The following is a 19,642-nucleotide window of genomic DNA, read 5'->3' as shown; positions in this document are numbered from 1 at the left end:
CTTTGAAGGGCAGAGATGGGTGGCCGCCTTGTTTCTCTCCATGTGTCTACTGATGAACATTTCTTCCTCTTCCAGCTAATGGGTGGCAGGACTGCAGGAGCGGTGCATTCCAAAACGACTTTTCTTTGCCCAGGTCTGAGAGAGTGAGCCATTCACTCTCATTTCTCCCAAAGAGTTTTAACTGACATTTCACTGGCCGTTATTTCATGTGGAAATATAGAAATAATCTCGCCCCTCTGCGGGGCCTTGTGGGTGAGGGGAAGGTGAGGTAGCATTTTTATTGTTTGTTTCTGTTGGTGGTTTGTTTGTTAGTTAATGGGGGAAGCTTTGTTCAGGGCAATATGCTTTGTCTGTTTTGTCGTTCTGTTGTCAAGCAAAATAATATCCCTAGCCAATAACAATATACTTGGCTGGCTAATAAGATTTTAGGAGTACAGACATTACAGTGACTAAAATGATTAGATTTTTTTTAACCTAGTATTAGGAAATGAGCCACATGTCATGTGTAATCTTGGAAATGACAAAGGTGCATATCCTGAAGCAGAATTGACCTCTCTGCTGAAACAGGGAGTTGTTCATTTGTGCTCCCACTTCATTGTTGGGGTTGCAGGGGGCCTCACTAGTCCCTGCCTTCCAAGCCTGAACCACTAGTGCTGCAGCCCTGTCAGCAAACAGCAAGGAGAAGACAAGACAGGACTGCAGAACTTGTATGGGGAAGCCGGCCCTATCTCTAAGTCTTGAGTCCTGAGTTTGCAAAGGTGTTGTTCCAATTCAGTTTTAAGTTTTGTGTCACAGATACCTGCTTGGCTTCCAGTGACCACAACCCGCACTCTTCTCATTTCAGAACAGGTGTCAGATAGTTATTAAAGTTCTTTGAAAGCAACTGTGTAGCCAATGCCTAATCATTTTGAATCTTCATGAATATTATATATCTTCAGAAGTCTCCCTTTCCATTGTCTTTATTGTTGCAACTTTGTATAAACTGCAGATACTGTTCATAATGCATGAACCATAATGTGAGATTTCCATCATAACCAGAAAAATAATAAAGTCATCATCACAGTCAACATCTTCCACCCAAAGAGGTTGAATTTTTCTCTCCTGGAATCCTATAATTGCATCCAACATTATGCTCTTGGAAGCCACCTGTTTGTCCTTCTGGCCTTCTGTGTCTTCAGTACTGATAAGATAATGATACAGCCAAACCGGGAACACACAAAGGATAAGCAAAGAACTGAAACATGGGAAATTATACTGGTATGGTGAAAAAAGCAAAAGGCTATTGTAAATGGTAAGAAGCAGTCTAATACATGTTAGATAAACAGGCACAGGTGACAGCATCAAAGTCAAAAGGAAGGCCTTCTGAGTGGCAGCATGCCTTATAGTGAAGTACCAAAATGAATGTTAAACATGAAAATCTGATAATGTTAGAGGTGGACATTTAACAATGTTAATTGGTAAAGTCTTAATGCAATAGAGTAGAATATGCCTTTTAAAACTTTATTTGATAGTTTCTTATCACAACATTTTGTATAACATATACCATAAATTTTCTACTTTATCAGTCCTTAGTGGATTGACTGACATGCAAGAGACAAATATCTATTGAAAAAAGTAAATTATTAAATAAAACAGTAATTGTTTTTTCTAAATTCCCCAAGAGTTCATAGCCATTCTAATACTTGTAGCCGAAATCTTATTTCTTGACACCTCTTTCTGATAGCCCATGCCAATTGTCTGCATTATAGATGAGCACACACTAGACTTGAACAAGGGGCATGACCCTTGGCATGACCCTAAGGCAGAAGGCTGTATTTGAACAAGTTAAGGTTGAATCCCAGGTTCATCTCAGGTTGTTACTCATGTTCTTTCTTTTTGCTACTGCTGTTGATCCCAGCATTGCTTGAAGAGACACTCCATAGTCTGCTTCTAATATCAAGATTAAGAAGGACATGGTAGCTGGGCTCAGAAAAGTAGGTATCCTGCCTGAGAGGGATTTGACACTGGGTCTGAATCTTCACTGGGTGTTTCAAGGGCCTTGTCATATAATAACTTGTAATTTAGCTGAGCTGACGGTTGAATCAAAAGCATGGAGAGATGGTTCTATGTGAATGAGTCATTCATTCATGACACTAGCCAACAGTGGCTCAGTGTGACTTTGTCTTCTCTGTTACTGACCTGGTAATAACCATAAAGAGATGCAGTGGGACTGTGTATGCAGAGTGCCGTAAAGAGGGTCAGCTGTCTAGCTGTGAGGTCAGGAGGCAAAGCCTCTTAATAATGAGTTTATATCCATGTTTTCTTCAGGGTTTTTGCAAATGATCCAGTATCTAGTGAGCTTCCAGAATGGTTTGCATTTGAACCAAAAGAGACTTAAATGGCTTGACTGAGGCCACAGGGGCTCATATGCATGCTTGTACATGGCTTGGTTACCTTTTCTTTTCCTTTAGCCTTTGAGTTTACTAATAGTTTTAGGTGTGAGCCCTGCCTGGATGAAGGCCTCTGGAGCAGCAGGTGCTCTCATTATTCCAGGCTAGCATCATGGGAGACTTGGGATCTGGAAACAAGTTTAGATGTTGAACAGCTTAGTACAAGACCGTCCTCAGCTGGCACCACGTGGAGGTGGGGTTGTAGCATAAGTTGTAATGGTATTCGCTTCCTTTGAGCAAAAAAACCAAACCAACCAAGAAGTCACCAGGATACTTTTTGTTTGCAGGTTTATTGTATATTATTATTATTATTATTAAGATTCAAATATGAAAGTGAATAAGCAACAAGGGGACAAAATAAAGGATTATATGAACCTCAGTTGAGAATTAAAATAGACTGGTTGATTGAGGTTCCTGCTATTTGTGATTCAAAGCACCTGTTTATAGTGGGTTTCCCTTCAAATGGAGCTCAGTTTTTGTCTCTGAAAGCTCTCTGTAAATGTGGAAGTTGCCTTTTGATTTTCTACTTCTGGAGTATAGGAACTAGAATAGCCTGAAGCTCTCTTGAACGCATAATGACTTTTTGAAAATCCTTCCAGCATTGACGATGAGCATTTTTATTTCATCTGAAGACTCGCCTTCGGTGAGTAGATCAAGACCTGCTGTAGTAGGTCCTCTCTTCCACTTACTTCCCTCTGCAGATACAACCAGAGGAATATCAACACATAAGATTCACCAGCACTACATTGGTGAATTGTGTGGTTCACCTGTGCTCTTCCCCAAAACTCTGCCTGAAGTCCTGAAAGAAGCTAACTGCTTCTCACGGTGTACTCACTCTTGCCACCAGACTGCACACTAGCATCTGAACACTTCCATCCATTCTTAAAGATTTCCCCTCAGTATGCTCAACTGTATCTTTAAAGAGATTGGATTTTGTGTTTTGTTTACATAGTGAACTCATTTTACTTTTCTATGCAGTATTCAAAATAAAAAAGACAACTCTAACTTATTTATTATATTATTAGAAGTGACTTCTCTTTCCTTTTTATAGTAGCCTTTTAAAATTAGTAATTGTTTAATTCAACATCATTACTTACAACTTTTACTATTTCAGAATAGACATTGGGCAAATAGAATAAAGGTTCTAACTTAACTTCCTACTCTAACATATTTCTATGTTGAGAATGTTTTACAAAAAATGAGGATTACATTTACAATGGGACATTTATATCAACAGTTTTTAATTCTATGTATATTTTGTAAAACACTATCAAACTTAGAGAATTTTCATTGCAAACTTTTATATAAATGCAAATTATACTTGATTATATTTGAATCTGGCTTGGGAGGTAATAAAAGTAACTTGGAAATTCTCTTCTGCATGAAGGCAGCATGGGATTGGCATGTGTTTAGAGATGATACTCTTTGGTAGATGTTGCAGAGTGACTTCTGAGTTGCAGGTTCATGGCAGTGATACAAATCTTGGGGCTTTCCAGATAGAGATTTGCTTGGCTAGGTCTGTTTTGAATGTTTTTATCTGTTGAGCGTCTGTTCACATTTTCCCTCAGACACCATGTGCTTCATCTCCTGCCAGCAGACCCCTCTCTTCTTCTCTTTGATCCTCATTTGGCCTCTCAGTCCACACTGCATCTCCTTGTACATGTACAGGATTCATTCTGTTCTTAGTTAAAACAGTGAATCCTGTCTCTGGAGGCTGTGCTTAAAAGGGTACAGTGTTGGGATTGGAGAGATGATGGCTCAGCAGTTACAAGTTCTTGATACTGTTCTTACAGAGGACCCACAGCGTGGCTCATAGCTGTCTGTAGCTCCAGGGGATTCAACACCATTTTATAGTCTATGTGAACAACAGGCATGCATGTGAAGGAACCGACATGTGGGCAAAATACCCATATACATAAAATAAACATGTATTTTTTAAAAGAGGGACAGTGTCATAATCCTTTCATGTTTAAAGATTGAGGTATATTTACAGTCATGGTGTTCATGCCTAGAGGAGGTCTCTGTTGACTTGGTCCATTGTCTTGCCTTATAGACAAAGAAATTAGTTTTTGAACAGTAAACAGAGTTTCTGCTGCAGATTGTCCTGTGGCTAAAATCAGAACCACAAGCTATCTGTTTTGATTGGCAGCACTGTTTCCATTCTTCTGTGCATCCTTGTGTAGGCAAGTGCTTATTGAGCTTCTACTAAAAATTAGCACCCTGGCGAACTGAGCCTGTCTCTGAACATTTACGTTATAGCAAAGTGATGCTAACACTCTTATACAAACTATACTATGCTGTAATTCTGAGAAACTGGATAGGAAGAGTGCCTTGGAACTATGGCTATACTACTTACCAAATCTATATGGGGAGAGAGAGAGAGAGATGATGATGATGATGGAACTATGGCTATACTACTTACCAAATCTATATGGGGAGAGAGAGAGAGAGATGATGATGATGATGATGATGATGATGATGATGATGATGATGATGGATGGATGGATGGATGGATGGATGGATGGATGGATGGAGGGAGGGGGAAGTAAAGGAGCCCTGAAAAAAATGTGATTTTTTTTCACTATGTGGTCTAGAACTGAGGTTAGCTAAGACATAATAATCAGCATAGAGCAAAACAGTGATAGTCTGTGGTTCAAAGTACATAAAAATCACTTTTTTGTGGGGGGAGGAAAATAATAATGCCCAACTTATAAGTAAATGCTTCTCAACCTATAGGTTGTGACCTCTTTAGGGTTTATACATCCATTTCATGGGGGTCACCTAAGACCATTGGAAAACACAGATATTTACATTGTGGTTCATAACAATAGCAATAGTGCAGTTATGAAGTGGCAGCAAAAATAATGTTATGATTGGTGTCACCACACCATGAGGAACTGCATTAAAGGGTCACAGCATTAGGAAGGTGGAGAACCACTGCTCTAAGTGATGACATATGACATAGCCCCTGAGCAGAAACTCTTTTTAAAATATTTAAAGATGAATAGAAAGACGAGCCTCCTAAAGAGCTATAGGGAGACAGGCTCCACCTCGGATAGAATGCAGGATTCCAGGCTGCTGAAGATGCTGGCCGATTGCCTAAACTGGGACTAAATGAATGTGAAATGAAACTGCAGGGATCTAATTCCACAGTTTAGAGACAGAACCAAGCCAGGACTTTTCAGTGGCTGCATCCAATTGTTTGGTCAAAGCACAACTGACAAGAAAGGGGATTTAAGTCTCAAATATGTTGAACTGCCTAAAGTCAAAATCAAAATTAGTTATTATTGAAAAAAGGCTTGAAAACTGAGATCTAGCCAGGACAGCATGGATTGCATTTATTAACATTGTGTATACTTAATACTAGATGGAAGGAATTGGCCAGGCTACAATCATGGTGACCATTAACTAACCTTGTGGAGAATTTTTATACAAATCACAGTTACTTCAGTAATTATCAGCCATCTGCCTCTAATTTCCAAATTAATTAGTTATTATATTTGTGTTTGTTTGCATACTTGTTATGTATGTCTAATTTGCACATATCACATTTAGTGAAGTCTATTTTGATTAGTGTTATTAAACAATAGTGTTCTTGCTACTTTAAAGATACATGAAATTTGTTAATAAAATACTGCCTATTTTAATGTTGTTGAAAATTTTAAATACCTTTGTTTTTTTCGTGCTAAGTCTACTATACTGGAAATAGCACAGCTCTACTTGATAACTAGAAAAATGGAATGGGTTCCTCAACTTGATAATGTAGAGATGGCAGATATAAATATTTTAAAATGCAGGGTATGCTGGGCTGGAGAATTACTGCAGTTAAATCATTAAATGGTTCTTCTGGTGGTTTTATATCCCATCTGAAAGTGAATTGTAGGGAACATTGTTACTTGAAGACTCTGAGCTGCTACTGGTAACAATCCTCAGAGGCTGAGGACAACACACATGCTGTCACAGTGGAGGAGATAGTGGCTGTCAACTATTTTCAGGGTTATGACAATCAGTTAAAGCACAGGCCTCTATAGCAGGTACCCCTGCTGTTTTGGTGAAAGAGCGTCGCTGCTGTTCCTTCTGATAAGCTTTAGGTTCAGATTTCCTTTAGAGAGGATGGCTTAAGGCTGGGATCTCTCTAAGAAAAAAAAATATGAAAACATTATTAAACCAGTTTGAAAACCAGTCTATGAAAATATATCTTGAATTGCATACAATATAAAGTAAGAGTTAAAGACTCAGTAAAGCAAGGCAGAGTATTCAAACTGCTGCTGGTTTTGTTTCTTAAACAGGCTCATGCACAATTGGTTCGAGAGGTTGATGTGGAGAAGGTGTCTGCTTTTGAGAATCCATATGTAGATGCAATAAAGAGCTTGTGGAATGACCCTGGAATCCAGGAGTGCTACGATAGACGACGGGAATATCAGTTATCTGACTCTACCAAATAGTGAGTATCTGCACAGCAGTCCTGAGAAGCTGCTGCTTTACTTCATGGGCTGCTCTGTGCTGTCTGTGACAGTGTAGTCTGTTGTGCGAATGGCAATCAAACTTAGTGTGTAGGCGTGAAACTCATGTTTGTCTGTCAAAACTCCTCTAAGTGTATGTGTAATCATAAGGTACTGAGGTCATATTGGGGACAGTATTCTCTCTCTCTCTCTCTCTCTCTCTCTCTCTCTCTCTCTCTCTCTCTCTGTGTGTGTGTGTGTGTGTGTGTGTGTGTGTGTGTGTGTGTGTGTTGTTTGGTTTGGTTTTGGTTTTTTCTGTTTTGAAGACAAGTCTCAAGTATCACCGGCTGACTTTGAACTCCCTGTACTCCTTCCTGTCTTCAATGCTGGAGTAATCTAAGACATGTCTTTATGCCAATTAGGAATTCTAAGGCTCAGACTTCATGCAGTAGGCAAGTATTCTACCAGTTGAGCTATACCCTCAGTATTTCTTTCACTGAGTTTTACTTAATAAAAAAAAAAAAAAGGATGATCCTAGTGATTTGATTTTCATCACCCTGTTTTCAACCTCAAATTTCAAGACAGTGACCCACAAACCTACACACCATTGTGTCTTGGGTAGATTTTTTTTTTGGTTGTTTTGTTGTTGTTGTTGTTGTTGTCTTGTTTTGTTTTGTTATGTTTTTGTAAATTGACATAAACCCTGGAATCTGAATTGAGAAAATACCTCCATTATAAATCAGCCTATTGGCAAGCCGGTAAGGCATTTTCTTAATTACTTACTGGTGTGGGAGGGCCCGTCCCACTGTGGACAGTTCCACCCCTAGTGATCCTGGGTGCTATAAGAAAGCAGGGCGAGTAAGGAGAATTCCTCTGTGGCTTTGCTGCAGCTCCTGCCCTGCTTGAGTTTCCACCATTCAGTAAGGGACTGTTACCTGGAAATGTAAGATGAAATAAACCCTTTCCCTCCCAAGTTGCATTTAGCCATGATCTTTATCACAGGAGGGCGACACTATAGGAAGACCAGCAGTCTCAAGTAACCTGGACCCCCAAGATCTCTCAGACACTGAGCCACCAACCAGGCAGCATACACCAGCCGATATGAGGCCCCCAACACATATACAGCAGAGGACTGCCAGGTCTGGACTCAGTCAGAGAAGATGCACCTAACCCTCAAGAGACTTGAGGCCCCAGGGAGTAGGGAGGTCTGGTGGGGTAAGGTTGGAGGGGTGGGGAAATCCTCTTGGAGTGGGGGGAAGTTTGTTGGGGGGGGAGGTATGCAATGTGGACCAGGAGGGGGGTAAAGTCTGGACTGTGTTTAAAAAAAAAAAAGTAAAAATTCTGATCTTAGTATTGGATGACAGAATACTTAAGTAAATTAGAAATTACAGAGAAAAGTATATTTGATCATGACTTCTGAAAACATTAAGACTTCCTAGTTTCCAATTCTTAGACCCTTGTCAACTTTCAAAGGACAATTATTGATAGATGGGTTTTCTTTTGCAGGAAAACAGTGAGTTTTAATTTTGCATGCATTTCAGAATTGTTGTGTGAGCTGCCAGTTAATCTCATGTTTCTGTGAAAGATTTCCATCCAAGAGAGATCTGGTAATTCTCTCTTCAAATGTCTGTAACAGAAATGAAGTTCACCATGGGATTAATATAATTGGAATCTACATAGCTAAGATCTGAAACAAAACGTGGGTTGTGTTTGTTTGGGATTTTTAGTTATCTTGCCAGATTTCCAGCCACATTAATTATGTTACTATGCCATTCCTCTCTTACTTTGGTTCTGGTCAGACACAAGAAAGGGTGGGAAATATCTCACAGCCTTGAGCTTGTCCCTATTATAGAATAGCCTAGTAGACGGGAGGAAGGCTTTAGAGTAAATGAGGGCCCTGGGTGGCTGATAGATGCCCATCAGCAATGCCTGGAAGGTCCAGGGATTATACATTCTTTTTACAGTTAATTTCTATCTTTCTAGACATCTGCATAAGACACTTGGTTATGGTTCAGCCATAGAAATGTTGCCTGAATAAAGTACTTTGATATTATATGCTGAGTTGAGTCATGTAATTCCAGACTGACAGCAGGATCTGTCTGTCCTGTTTAACATGCGCTCCAGTTTGCACAGTCATCTGACTTGTGCTGTTACTGTCTGTCCTTCCCGCCCCTCCTTCCACAGCTCCCTTCAGGCTTGGGATCCTTTACTTTCTGCTGACCTTCCCCACCCTTCCTCCTGCCCCGCCCACGCCCTTGCCCTCTCCTCATTCCCTAATTGTAAGTCTCTGTAAGCCAAGTGCATAGATAGCAAATGTGCTTTCATTTCTTGTCTATTGGAAATCCTGCCTCCTCTACCTTTGACCAGCTGTCTGTCGTTTACTTCCTGCCTCCTCTTTCCTTCTGTTTCCTTTGCCATTTCAGATTTCATCAGTGCCCCACGTTGTGCTGTCTTTATCCACCTCCCCTCTTCCTGTCCATTATGTCTCACCCTCCTGTTGTTTACTCCTCCACCCTCACTGACTCCTCTCTGCTGCTCTAACTCCCTTCTACCATGCACTTTGCTGGCAGGATCCTGCTTTCTTTCTTTTTAATTTTATTTGTTGAATATAATCTTCATTTACATATCCAATGGTAACCTTACCCGATTTCCTCGCTTTCCAGAGATCCCCAACCCCTCCTCCCACCCCCTGCCTCCAGGTATATGCCCTTCCACCTGTTCCACTCCCACCTCCCCCAACTCGATTTCCCTTTGTTGGGGCATCTATTGAGCCTTCACAAGACCAAGGACCACTCCTCCCACTGATGCCCCAGAAGGCATTCCTCTGCCACACTTTTGGCTGGAACCATGTGTACTGCTTGGTTGATGGTTTAGTCCCTGGGAGTCCTGGGGCGTCTCAGTGGCCGACATTGTTGTTCTTCCCATGGGGCTGTAAACCCCTTCAGCTCCTCCAATCCACCCTCCAGCTCCTCCATTGGGGACCCCACACTCAGTCCAATGGTTGGTTGCTAGCATCTGCCTCTGTATGTGTAAAGCTCTGGAGGACTCCTCCGGAGACAACCATGGCATGCTCCTTTTGGTATACACTTCTTGTCGTCCATAGTAGTGTCGAGGTTTGGTGACTGTTTATAGGATGAATCCCCAGGTAGGGCAGTCTCTGGGTGGCCTTTACTTCAGCCTCTGCTCCACACTTTGTCTCCTTTATTGCTCCTGTGAATATTTTGTTTCCTTTCTCAGAGGAACCAAAGCACCCTCACTGAAGTCCTCCTTCTTGAGCTTCCTGTGCTGGGTGAATTGTAACTTGTTTATTTTGAGCTTTTGGGATATCATCCATTATCAGTGAGTGCATACCATGTGTGTTCTTTTGTGATTGGGTTACCTCAGTCAGGATGACACTTTCTAGTTCCATCCATTTGCCTAAGAATTTCATGGTTTCATTATTTTTTAATAGTTGAATATTAAACTATTAAACTCCATTGTGTATATATACCAGTTTCTATATCCATTCCTCTGTTGAAGGGCATCTGGGTTCTTTCCAGCTTCTGGCTATTATAAATAAGGCAGCTATGAACATAGTGGAGCATGTGTCCTTATTACATGTAGGAGCACCTTCTGGGTATATGCCCGGGAGTGGTATAGCTGGGTCTGCTAGTAGTGCTATGTCTAATTTTATGAGGAATTGCCAAAGTGATTCCAGAGTGGTTTTACCAGCTTGCAATCTCACCAACAGTGGAGAAGTGTTCCTTTTTCCCCACATCCTCTCCAGCATCTGCTGTCCCCTGAGTTTTTCATCTTAGCCATTCTGACTGGTGTGAGGTGGAATCTCCGTGTTGTTTTGATTTGCATTTCCCTGATAACTAAGGATATTGAACATTTCTTTAGGTGCTTTAGAGCCATTGAGTTTCCTGAGTTGAGAATTCCCTGTTTACCTTTGTAACCCCATTTTTTAATAGGGTTATTTGACTCTCTGGAGACTAACTTTCTAAGTTCTTTGTATACATTATTAGCCCTCTCTCCGATGTAGGGTTAGTAAAGATCTTTTCCCAATTTGTTGGTTGTCATTTTGTCCTATTTACCATGTCCATTGCTTTACAGAAGCTTTGCAGTTTTATGAGATCCCATTTGTCTATTCTTGTTCTTAGAGCAATAAGCCATTGCTGTTCTATTCAAGAACTTTTCCCCTGTGCCCATATGTTCAAGATTCTTCCTCACTTTCTCCTCTGTAAGCTTCAGTGCATCTGGTTTTATGTGTAGATCCTTGATCCACTTGGACTTGAGCTTTATACAAGGAGATAAGAATAGGTCGATATGCATTCTTCTGCATGCTGACCTCCAGTTGATCCAGCACCATTTGTTAGAAATGCTGTCTTTTTTTTCACTGGATGTTTTTAGCTCCTTTGTCAAATATCAAGTGACTGTACATGTGTGGGTTCTTTTCTGGGTCTTCAATTCTATTCCATTGATCTTCTTGCCTGTCTCCATACCAATACCAAACAGTTTTTGTCACTATTGCTCTGTAGTAGAGCTTGAGGTCAGGTGATTCCCTCAGGAGATCTTTTGTTGTGCAGAATAGTTTTTGCTATCCTGGGTTTTTTCTTATTCCAGATGAATTTGAGAATTGCTCTTTCTAGATCTATGAAGAGTTGATTTGTGATTTTGATGGGGATTGCACTGAATCTGTAGATTGCTTTTGGCAAGATGGCCATGTTCACTATATTGATCCCACCAATCCATGAACATGGGAGATCTTTCCGTCTTCTGAGATTTTCTTCGATTTCTTTCTTCAGAAGCTTAAAGTTCTTATCATATATATCTTTCACTTGCTTTTTTAGGATCACACCTAGGTATGAAATATTATTTGTGACTATTGTGAAGGGTGTCATTTCCCTAATGTCTTTCTCATCTTGTTTATTCTTTGAGTAAAGGAAGGCTACTGATTTGCTTGAGTTAATTTTCTATCCAGCCACTTTGCTGAAGGATCCTGTTTCAAAGTAATGCTCCATGGCTCCTCTGCTTCCTCGTCTCCCTCTCTCCCTCCTCCTTTCCTCCCTCTTCCTTCTTTCCTTTGCTAGTACTGGAGTTTGAACCTAGAACCTTCTACATATGCAACAGGTGCTCTACCACTGGGCCAAAGCCAATCTCTATTTATACTTATTTTATATATCTCTTCCCCTTTCTACTTCTCTTTTTTTCTTTACCCACCAGCTGTAATTATTCTGCCTATAGAGAGACCTTAATAGCAGGGAGTCACAACTCCAATATCTTATGTGTCCGCCACATAGTTAAGCATCTACCAAGACATGACTGTCCAAGAAGAACCTAATTTGTCCCCCTCTCCCTATCCCCAAGGTAAACTAACGAAATGTTCCTTTTGCACACAACTTAATCTTCCATAGATATGTTCTTGAGATAGCCTCTGTCATCTCTCGTAACACTATTTCAGGAAGATTTGTAAATTTTGAGACTGGGTACTCAAAACCCATTACTTAATAGGGAATTTGTGTTATTACTTTACTGTTTGTTTAGGCCAAGAACTGTCTTGGGCAGTCTCTCTACCTTAGAATGCCATCACCTTAGAATTCTACTAGCATAAGCTGAGTTCAGCATAGAATCTGACCTGCTGGTCAGACACAGATGATACTGATATAGGGCCCTGGCACTAGCTGACTGAAGTCTCCTGATTGTTCTTTACATGCTCTCACTTTTCTATAGTTCAAGGATAAGCTGACTTTCTAAGTTGCATTTATGTGAATGTATATACTTAGTTCTTTTAGACGATGTTTTTGTGGAAATAATAAGTTCTAACATCTTGTATCTTTTCATTATGTCTGTCTTCGTTTAAAAAATTATATTTTCCTACATAGTTGATAATGCTACATAAATTATGCTGAAAGCCAATAAGTTCATGTTCAGATTCCCTGGGTTCTTCTAAAATGACATTCAGATGTGGTTAATTTTAGGACTACATATTTCATCTGGCAACTGTGTCTCTTAAGGCCTAGTAAAGAGATCTGTTTTATATTTCATTGGCATGCTAAAGAGTGCCCTGGATTTCCTGATTTATTCTTTGTACAGTTTAGCTTGCTTCTCTCTCACAGGATGTATTATATACCAGAAGGTAAGACTCAGACTCAAGGTGAGCAGTGCAATGGAATGCGTTGTAAGTGATGTCACATTCTCACCCTGTCAGCGTTCACTTGTCCTTTCGTGTCAGTTCATATCCCTTGCTGATAAATAGCCCTAGAAGGATTTGTAATACAGCAGTGGTACTAATAGAAATAATAATAGTTATTGTTACTGTAGAGGCAGGTCTGACTGGCCCGGAACTTTCTGTGTAGATCAGACTGTCCTCCAACTCCTAGAGATCTACCCACCTCTGCCTCTTGGGATTACAGACACATGTTACTATGCCCAGTCTATTTAGTGCATGTGTCCCTTGCTCTTCACAGGTCTTCTCTGGAATAGCTTTTCTATTCAACTGTTGCTTTTGATTACCCTGAAATACATCCTTCCTTCCAGAAAGCTGTGTGTTTCTAATCTTTTATGAAAAACCAGTACTTTTCTACATGTACTAAATAAGATAGTAACTGTGTCACTTATTATCCAAATCAGGAGACCTTTAGAAGGAATAGCTAGCTGCTGTGCTGAAAAAGCAAATGTAAACTGCTCTCTGTTGGGTAGGCAGGCATGTGGCTTCTAGTAACTAGATGAAACCTAATGGGTTAGTTGGTGTCCTTCCTTCTACTTCCATGGAAATCTTTTTTTTTTTTCTTGTTTAAGGAGAGCATAAGCAAGTGATTCCTGGTAGCTGTTTAAGGTAGGCCCGTAGATCCTGTATATCCCTGGCTTATTTTCACCCATTTTTGGGTGTTCCAGGATTATTGTTACACCAGTGTCTGGGTAGCCTGGTGACCTGCCACATCTTGCCTAGGGAATGAGTGGTGTGAGAATTCATGCCATCTTCTTCCTCATCTGTGTTCTGGATACTCTAACTTTTTTTTTAAGTCAGGTATCCTTTCCAACAGAAATGCGCTGTTACATATCACATCCTGGTGTTGTCATAGCAACTGCAAGGATACCACAAAGATACAGGTTCCATAAGCCCTGTTCTGATGTTTTTCATAGAATGTAAGGAGCCCTCCTTCCTCTGTGTTTGACATCACTGTTCTCTTGTTTTCTTTCTTGGCGCATGTTCCTGCTACATGTCTCCTTTTCCTTCAATGGGTCCTTGCTTTTGCCTTCATATTGGCTGTTCTCCTGTTAGAAAATATGTAAACCTGAGATTTCTAGCTATGTGAGAATCAGGATCTACTAGAAACATTTGCTTAGAGGTTGAGGTGGAACCACTTTCTCTAGAATTCTTCTGGATACGAGACTCCATGCAAGTGACATGCCAACCATCCTGCAGTAGTCACGCTTGGTCTCTCTGATGAGCTCATGAGCCCTTGAAGACCCAACTAGGAGCCACCCTTTCTGACTGATACCAAAGATAGCCACCCTGTCACCTGTCCATACGCCTGTGTGTTCTCAGAACACCCACCTCTATTTTCAGTTCCTAACAATGACTGCTAATATTTGGCCATCACATCGATAACTTTTGTTTTCAACCACTTTCATACATACTTTTCTGGCAGCTGCTGATGGACTTGGAAGCTTGGAGGGGCTGGAGACATATAAGCCCATTTTTCCTTGTTTTTAAAGGTCTGAGCTCTCAAAGGTACTAATAAAAACAACAATAGCTACTATTTACTAAATACTTGGTCTGTTACAGTCTGTGCTTAGTCATTTCATGTATTATTCTGTCTAATTCTCAAAGCTGCAAACAGTGCAATTATAAAAATTTATTATCATCTCCTTATAAAAGAAAAACTGAGGTCTCAGGAAGATCAAGAAACCTGCTTAGGGTCACATTGTAATAAATGGTAGAAACCTGAGTTGAAATCAGACTTTCTTGTTCTAGAGCCCATAGCCACTATGAAATACAGCTTCACAGGGGGTGGGCAGAAGGTGACTGGAAGACAGTGTAGAGGTAAGTATTTGACAGTTGTTAGACACATGCATTGTTCATATGCTACTAGATGAGTATCACTGACTGGGTGTTTTATTGATGTTTACTGGTGATGACTCAAGTAGTTTTACAATATAAGGTGAAGAAGGAAGAAATGCATTAAGCTAACTAGAAAATGAACCTGGAGAATTTTGGTCATTCTCATTAAAACATAGTCATGTTTCAGTAAGCACCTGTTGTTTGTGCTAAGTGGACCAAGTCAGAAATACTATGTAAGCTTTAGTCTGTACTCTGGTAGATGTTTCAGGGAGGTTGCTTGTTTCTATTTTTTTGAGATAGGATTTTGTAGCTGGTCTTTGGCTACTTTTCGGGGGTCTTTCTTCCACCCTTTCAACCCCTTAACACTAAGTAACAGAGTGAGAAAAGAAGGAAAGAAAAGAAAGGAAAGAGGTCCCTGAATAAAGTCAGGGGGCAGGAAGTCAGTGCTGTGACCTGCTATCATCAGGCTGCTTGCTGCTGACTGGGGCATCCAGTTCCTTGGGACAGGTTTGATCTTGGCCATCAGGATATCTCATTTCTTCTTGTTTCTTCTTTGCACATGACTTCTTAACAAGCCACAACCAACAACAACCAACCAACAACTCACCTTACTTCTCCCTGGGCCTTAGCATTTATATACCCTCTGAAAAGTCCCCAGAAACCCAAAATGGCACACAGTCACAGAAACTGTCTGCAGCTGGCAAAATCCTGCCAAGGCGGACCATAACCAGCTACTGTGGACAATCTGAAGCAGCCCATGCCCCACACCTGGGACTAAAATGAAAAGATGTTCGTACAATATTTCTGTGTTTTAAAACCCAAACCTCCAAAATTGTCACAACAGGGTTTCTCTGTGTAGCCCTGGTTGTCCTTGAACTCAGAGATCTGCCTGACTCTGCCTTCTGAGGGATGGTTTAATCTACACCCTCACCCCTTCCCCTTTCACCTTCCCTTCCACGCAGTCACTTTACAAGAGCTGACTAACACAGTATAGCCGTTACAGTAATAGAATAATACAATTACGGTACAAGGGCAAGTAGGAGAAATGAGGAGATGAGGAATTTCAGAAAATAGTAAACACTTCAGATAGGTTTGAAAATGGTCTTAATTTGGTGCATTCTTCAGTTACAAAATAAGCTGATTAAAACACTATAAAATTCTGAAGAAATTTGTAGATATTTTACTGACATTTTCATTATTGATAAAAACCCTGAAGACTGAGTATCTTTAGAAAAAGAACACAATAAACAGATGGCTGTAGGTTTTCTTTTCTTTCTTTTTTTTTTTTTTTTGTGGGGTTCACCACCTGCTTTAATATTCTGAGGCATCAGGTCAAATGAGCCCACTCTCGGCAGCACCAAAAGTTCCCTGACAGCAGCCACAGGACACAAATCTCCAACACATTGAAGCACAGGGGAAAATCCTCACACTGCAGCTTTAGGCTAAACACTCCTTCATCTTGCTTTGCAGAGTTCCCTCTAGGGAAGTCAAACAACTTTGAAAGTTTCCATATAGACTGTCGTCATAGTACATGAGCAAACTTGCTCTTTGGCACATATCAGCACTGTGGTTTGATTTTAAAATGTAAAAGGAATTTCAGAAATAAGACAGTCCATCAGCTGGCTTAGAGCCAACATCTTTAGAGGTCCCTTTCTAAGAAGTCACTGAGTAATTTTTTGAATTTTGTACCCCTAGGGTGTGATGTGGCTCTTCTGGCCACCCTGATTTACCCCCTTTTGGAGAAAGGAAACAACATGGTATGATGAGACTTGTGCAAACATCAAGCAGTAGGTGCAGTCCCCCCTGTTACTCTTCAGAGCAGTCTGATATTGTTCATTCTGGCTTGAAGTAATGTTAGGCCTCAGTCTCCTCATGGTGGGTGATATTTAATGCTTAAATTCATTTCTAATATTTGAGTATCTTTGATTCCATTATACTGCAGACTATCTGCTGTCACATAACTGCCTCTTAAATAGTTTTGGTTCCTCACTGTCTCCTCCACAGAGTCTACCCAGAAAGATGATATTCTTAGCTAAAATCTTTAGTTTTATCACTGCACAGTGGGGATGAACAGCCTGCAGGAAAACTCAGCCTCCCAGGTATTTTTATAAAGTTTGATTGGAGCGTAGCTGCACACATTCGTATGTGCATATCTGTAACTGCTTTGGTACCTAATTGACAAAGTCTGACCATTAAAACAGTGACCCTATGGATCTCCCAGCCTGAAATGCTCACACATCCATACATAGTTTGAAGTTCTTCCTATAGAACAATGATGTTGATAGGCAGCTTGCACACTGCTTCTATGACTGGATGGAATTCTGTGAAAAATTAACACAGAAGTAAGTTTTAGAGCATTGAGAAAATAGTTGGCTTTCGTTCCTTCAGCTTTGTGGAGAAACATGCGTGCCCCCTGAGGCCTGAGGAGGAGTGAGTCACAGAGCTCTGGACTGAATGCCGCGCCTCCACCCCCAGCAGTGCCTGTACTAGCAGCACACAGTTGTCTAGTACTAAAGATGAGGTAAATGACCAGAAATGTTGAGTAGTTTCTTTGGCCTCTGAGAATGAGAACTGTTTTCTGCCCCATCTTTATATCTAGTGCTTGGCTGAAGGTAGCTAAGAAGACTGTAATTGGGTTAATGTTCAGTAGGAAAGATTGGATTTTGTAAGATAAAACATGCTCCCAACTAGTGACAGTCCCAGCCCCCAGCCATCGATCAGCAATCCAGGAGCCTTGTTTTCTTCAAGGGCTCCTCAGACTTTGAGCTTCCTTCCTTTTTGGTTCACTGCCTATTTAGCAGTCTTTGGACCTGACTGGCTGAACCTGATTCTCTTGGTCATTATTACTGTATCTTTTCAATTTAAACTGAAAGTAAACTGAAAGACTAGTGGGACTGTTTGATCTTTAAAAGCACTTACAGCTTTTGCGGAGGACCCAGGTTAGGTTTCCCATATGGTGACTCAAACAGTATATAACTCAGGCTCCTGGGGATCCACTGCCCTCCTCTGGTGTCCGCAGATGTGATGTGCATTTATATGTGCAGGCAAAAGACTTATGCACATGCAATGAATAAATCAGTAGGTTGAATGTTGTCTTGTTATATGTTAAGTCAAATTAGGTTGGCCCATCAATCACCGGACTTGATCATCATGTTTGAATGCAGGGCCTGGTGCTACAGAATAAATGGCTTAGTTAAAATAATATGGCCTTAGGAAATTGGTTTATGTTCAGAGATAAAACTCTGAGCTGTGGTCAGTGGGACTTGTCCATTGTTTACATCACCAGTGGGTATGTGCAGTACAACTGTACTCATTGCTGCAGTGCCAACTCCTTCAGGAGGGGATTTAGAGGTCTTTTATCATTTGGTTCATTCCCATGTTGAAGTTATTCTCTGGTTTCCCATGGACTTTCATTGAAAGGTACTAGTTGAAAAACTAAGAAAATTCTGTGCCTTTTCTGATTTCTTTTTTACTCTTATTTCTTCTTTTTTCTGCCTCTAGCATCCTCCACCCTTTTGTGCACATAATTCCCTAGTGACTGCAGTTCATAATCATCTATCCTTTCTTATTGCATTCTTAGTTAGCAGCTTACAATTGGGTACTTAATTGTTTCTTAATTGATTCATCTGTACTATCTTTGCTTCCCAGGTAGTCTGACATCCCTAAGGCAAAGAAATATATTTTAATGTATTTTCATAGCAGTTCCTGTGCCAGCCTCCAACCCCTGTCAAAGACATGCTGAATTAGAATTTAATATAATAGATTCCTATTAAACAGGTATATGTTAGCTGAATTAAGTATGGTCACTGTACAGCAAGACAGATAAGCAGCATTCCAATGGTTCTCAATGTTTCAGAATTGTGTCAAAATTAATCAGTACCCTTGAAAGCTGTCTTATAAGAAAATAAATTAGAAAAATTCAGTAGGGGAACTGAGGGTCTCTTTTGCCTTCCTCTTTCTTTGGATTTTGTTGTTTCCCCTTGTTTCATATTTAAGAGACAGCCTATTTGTATTGCACAGGTGCCCCCCTTCCCCCCCCCCACCCAGTAGTAAGGCTATAGGTGTGCACCATTGCACCTGGCCGTGTGTATTTCTAATACAGACTTTATCTGTTTCTTTGTGCAATAGAGTTGTGAATCTGTTGCTGTTGGCCTTGTCCTGGCTGTGACACTGGGGATCTACCTGACACACACACAGTTGCTCAGTCTCACTGGTCTCTTTTTGAGAGACTGACTAACTCATTTTGAACAGTAGTCTGTATATAAAATTAAGGTGTTGAATCTCTTTCCTAAATGCAGTAATAAGTTCTTTTCAGGATATTTGTTAAGGGAGAAATACTTTGTGAATTGTTGTAGTTCTTTGGTCAAAGAAAGTCGGGGTTCATTGTCCCTTCAGTTTCTCTTTACTGTAGAGATTACTCTCCCTTGAGATAAGTTCTGAAGAACCTAGATCATAACACTACTCTGTGGTCTTTGCTTTGCACTTGGGATTTTGTGTGAAAAGCAACAACTTTATGAACAAAACTACCTGTAATAAATGCTGCCGCTCACTGAACACTCGCCATGAGGAATGCTTGTTTTCGTGGTACCCAGTGAGTTCACTTGAGATGGGAGTGCTTGTGTAATGAGTAACTGCATGCAGCTAACAAGCTGAACCTGATTCCTGGCCAATCAGATCAGAAGAAGGAGGGCTCGCTCCGTCCAAGCCTTCAGACCTGGCTTTGA

At 40.6% G+C, this 19,642-nt stretch overlaps 1 protein-coding gene across 1 annotated transcript in view; it reads left to right on the top strand.

Moving 5' to 3' along the window:
- Positions 1-19,642, top strand: part of LOC127689275 (guanine nucleotide-binding protein G(q) subunit alpha) — a 254,203-nt gene that overhangs the window by 176,799 nt on the left and 57,762 nt on the right. Inside the window, exon 3 of the mRNA XM_052188768.1 lies at positions 6,719-6,873. Within this exon, the coding sequence (XP_052044728.1) occupies positions 6,719-6,873 (155 nt within the window). The remainder of the gene's footprint in view (positions 1-6,718; positions 6,874-19,642) is intronic.

Source organism: Apodemus sylvaticus, chromosome 1, assembly GCF_947179515.1.
Source record: "Apodemus sylvaticus chromosome 1, mApoSyl1.1, whole genome shotgun sequence".
NCBI classification, from domain to species: domain Eukaryota; kingdom Metazoa; phylum Chordata; class Mammalia; order Rodentia; family Muridae; genus Apodemus; species Apodemus sylvaticus.
Note: the sequence above shows the minus strand (reverse complement) of the source record. Positions and strands in the feature narration are given on the sequence as shown.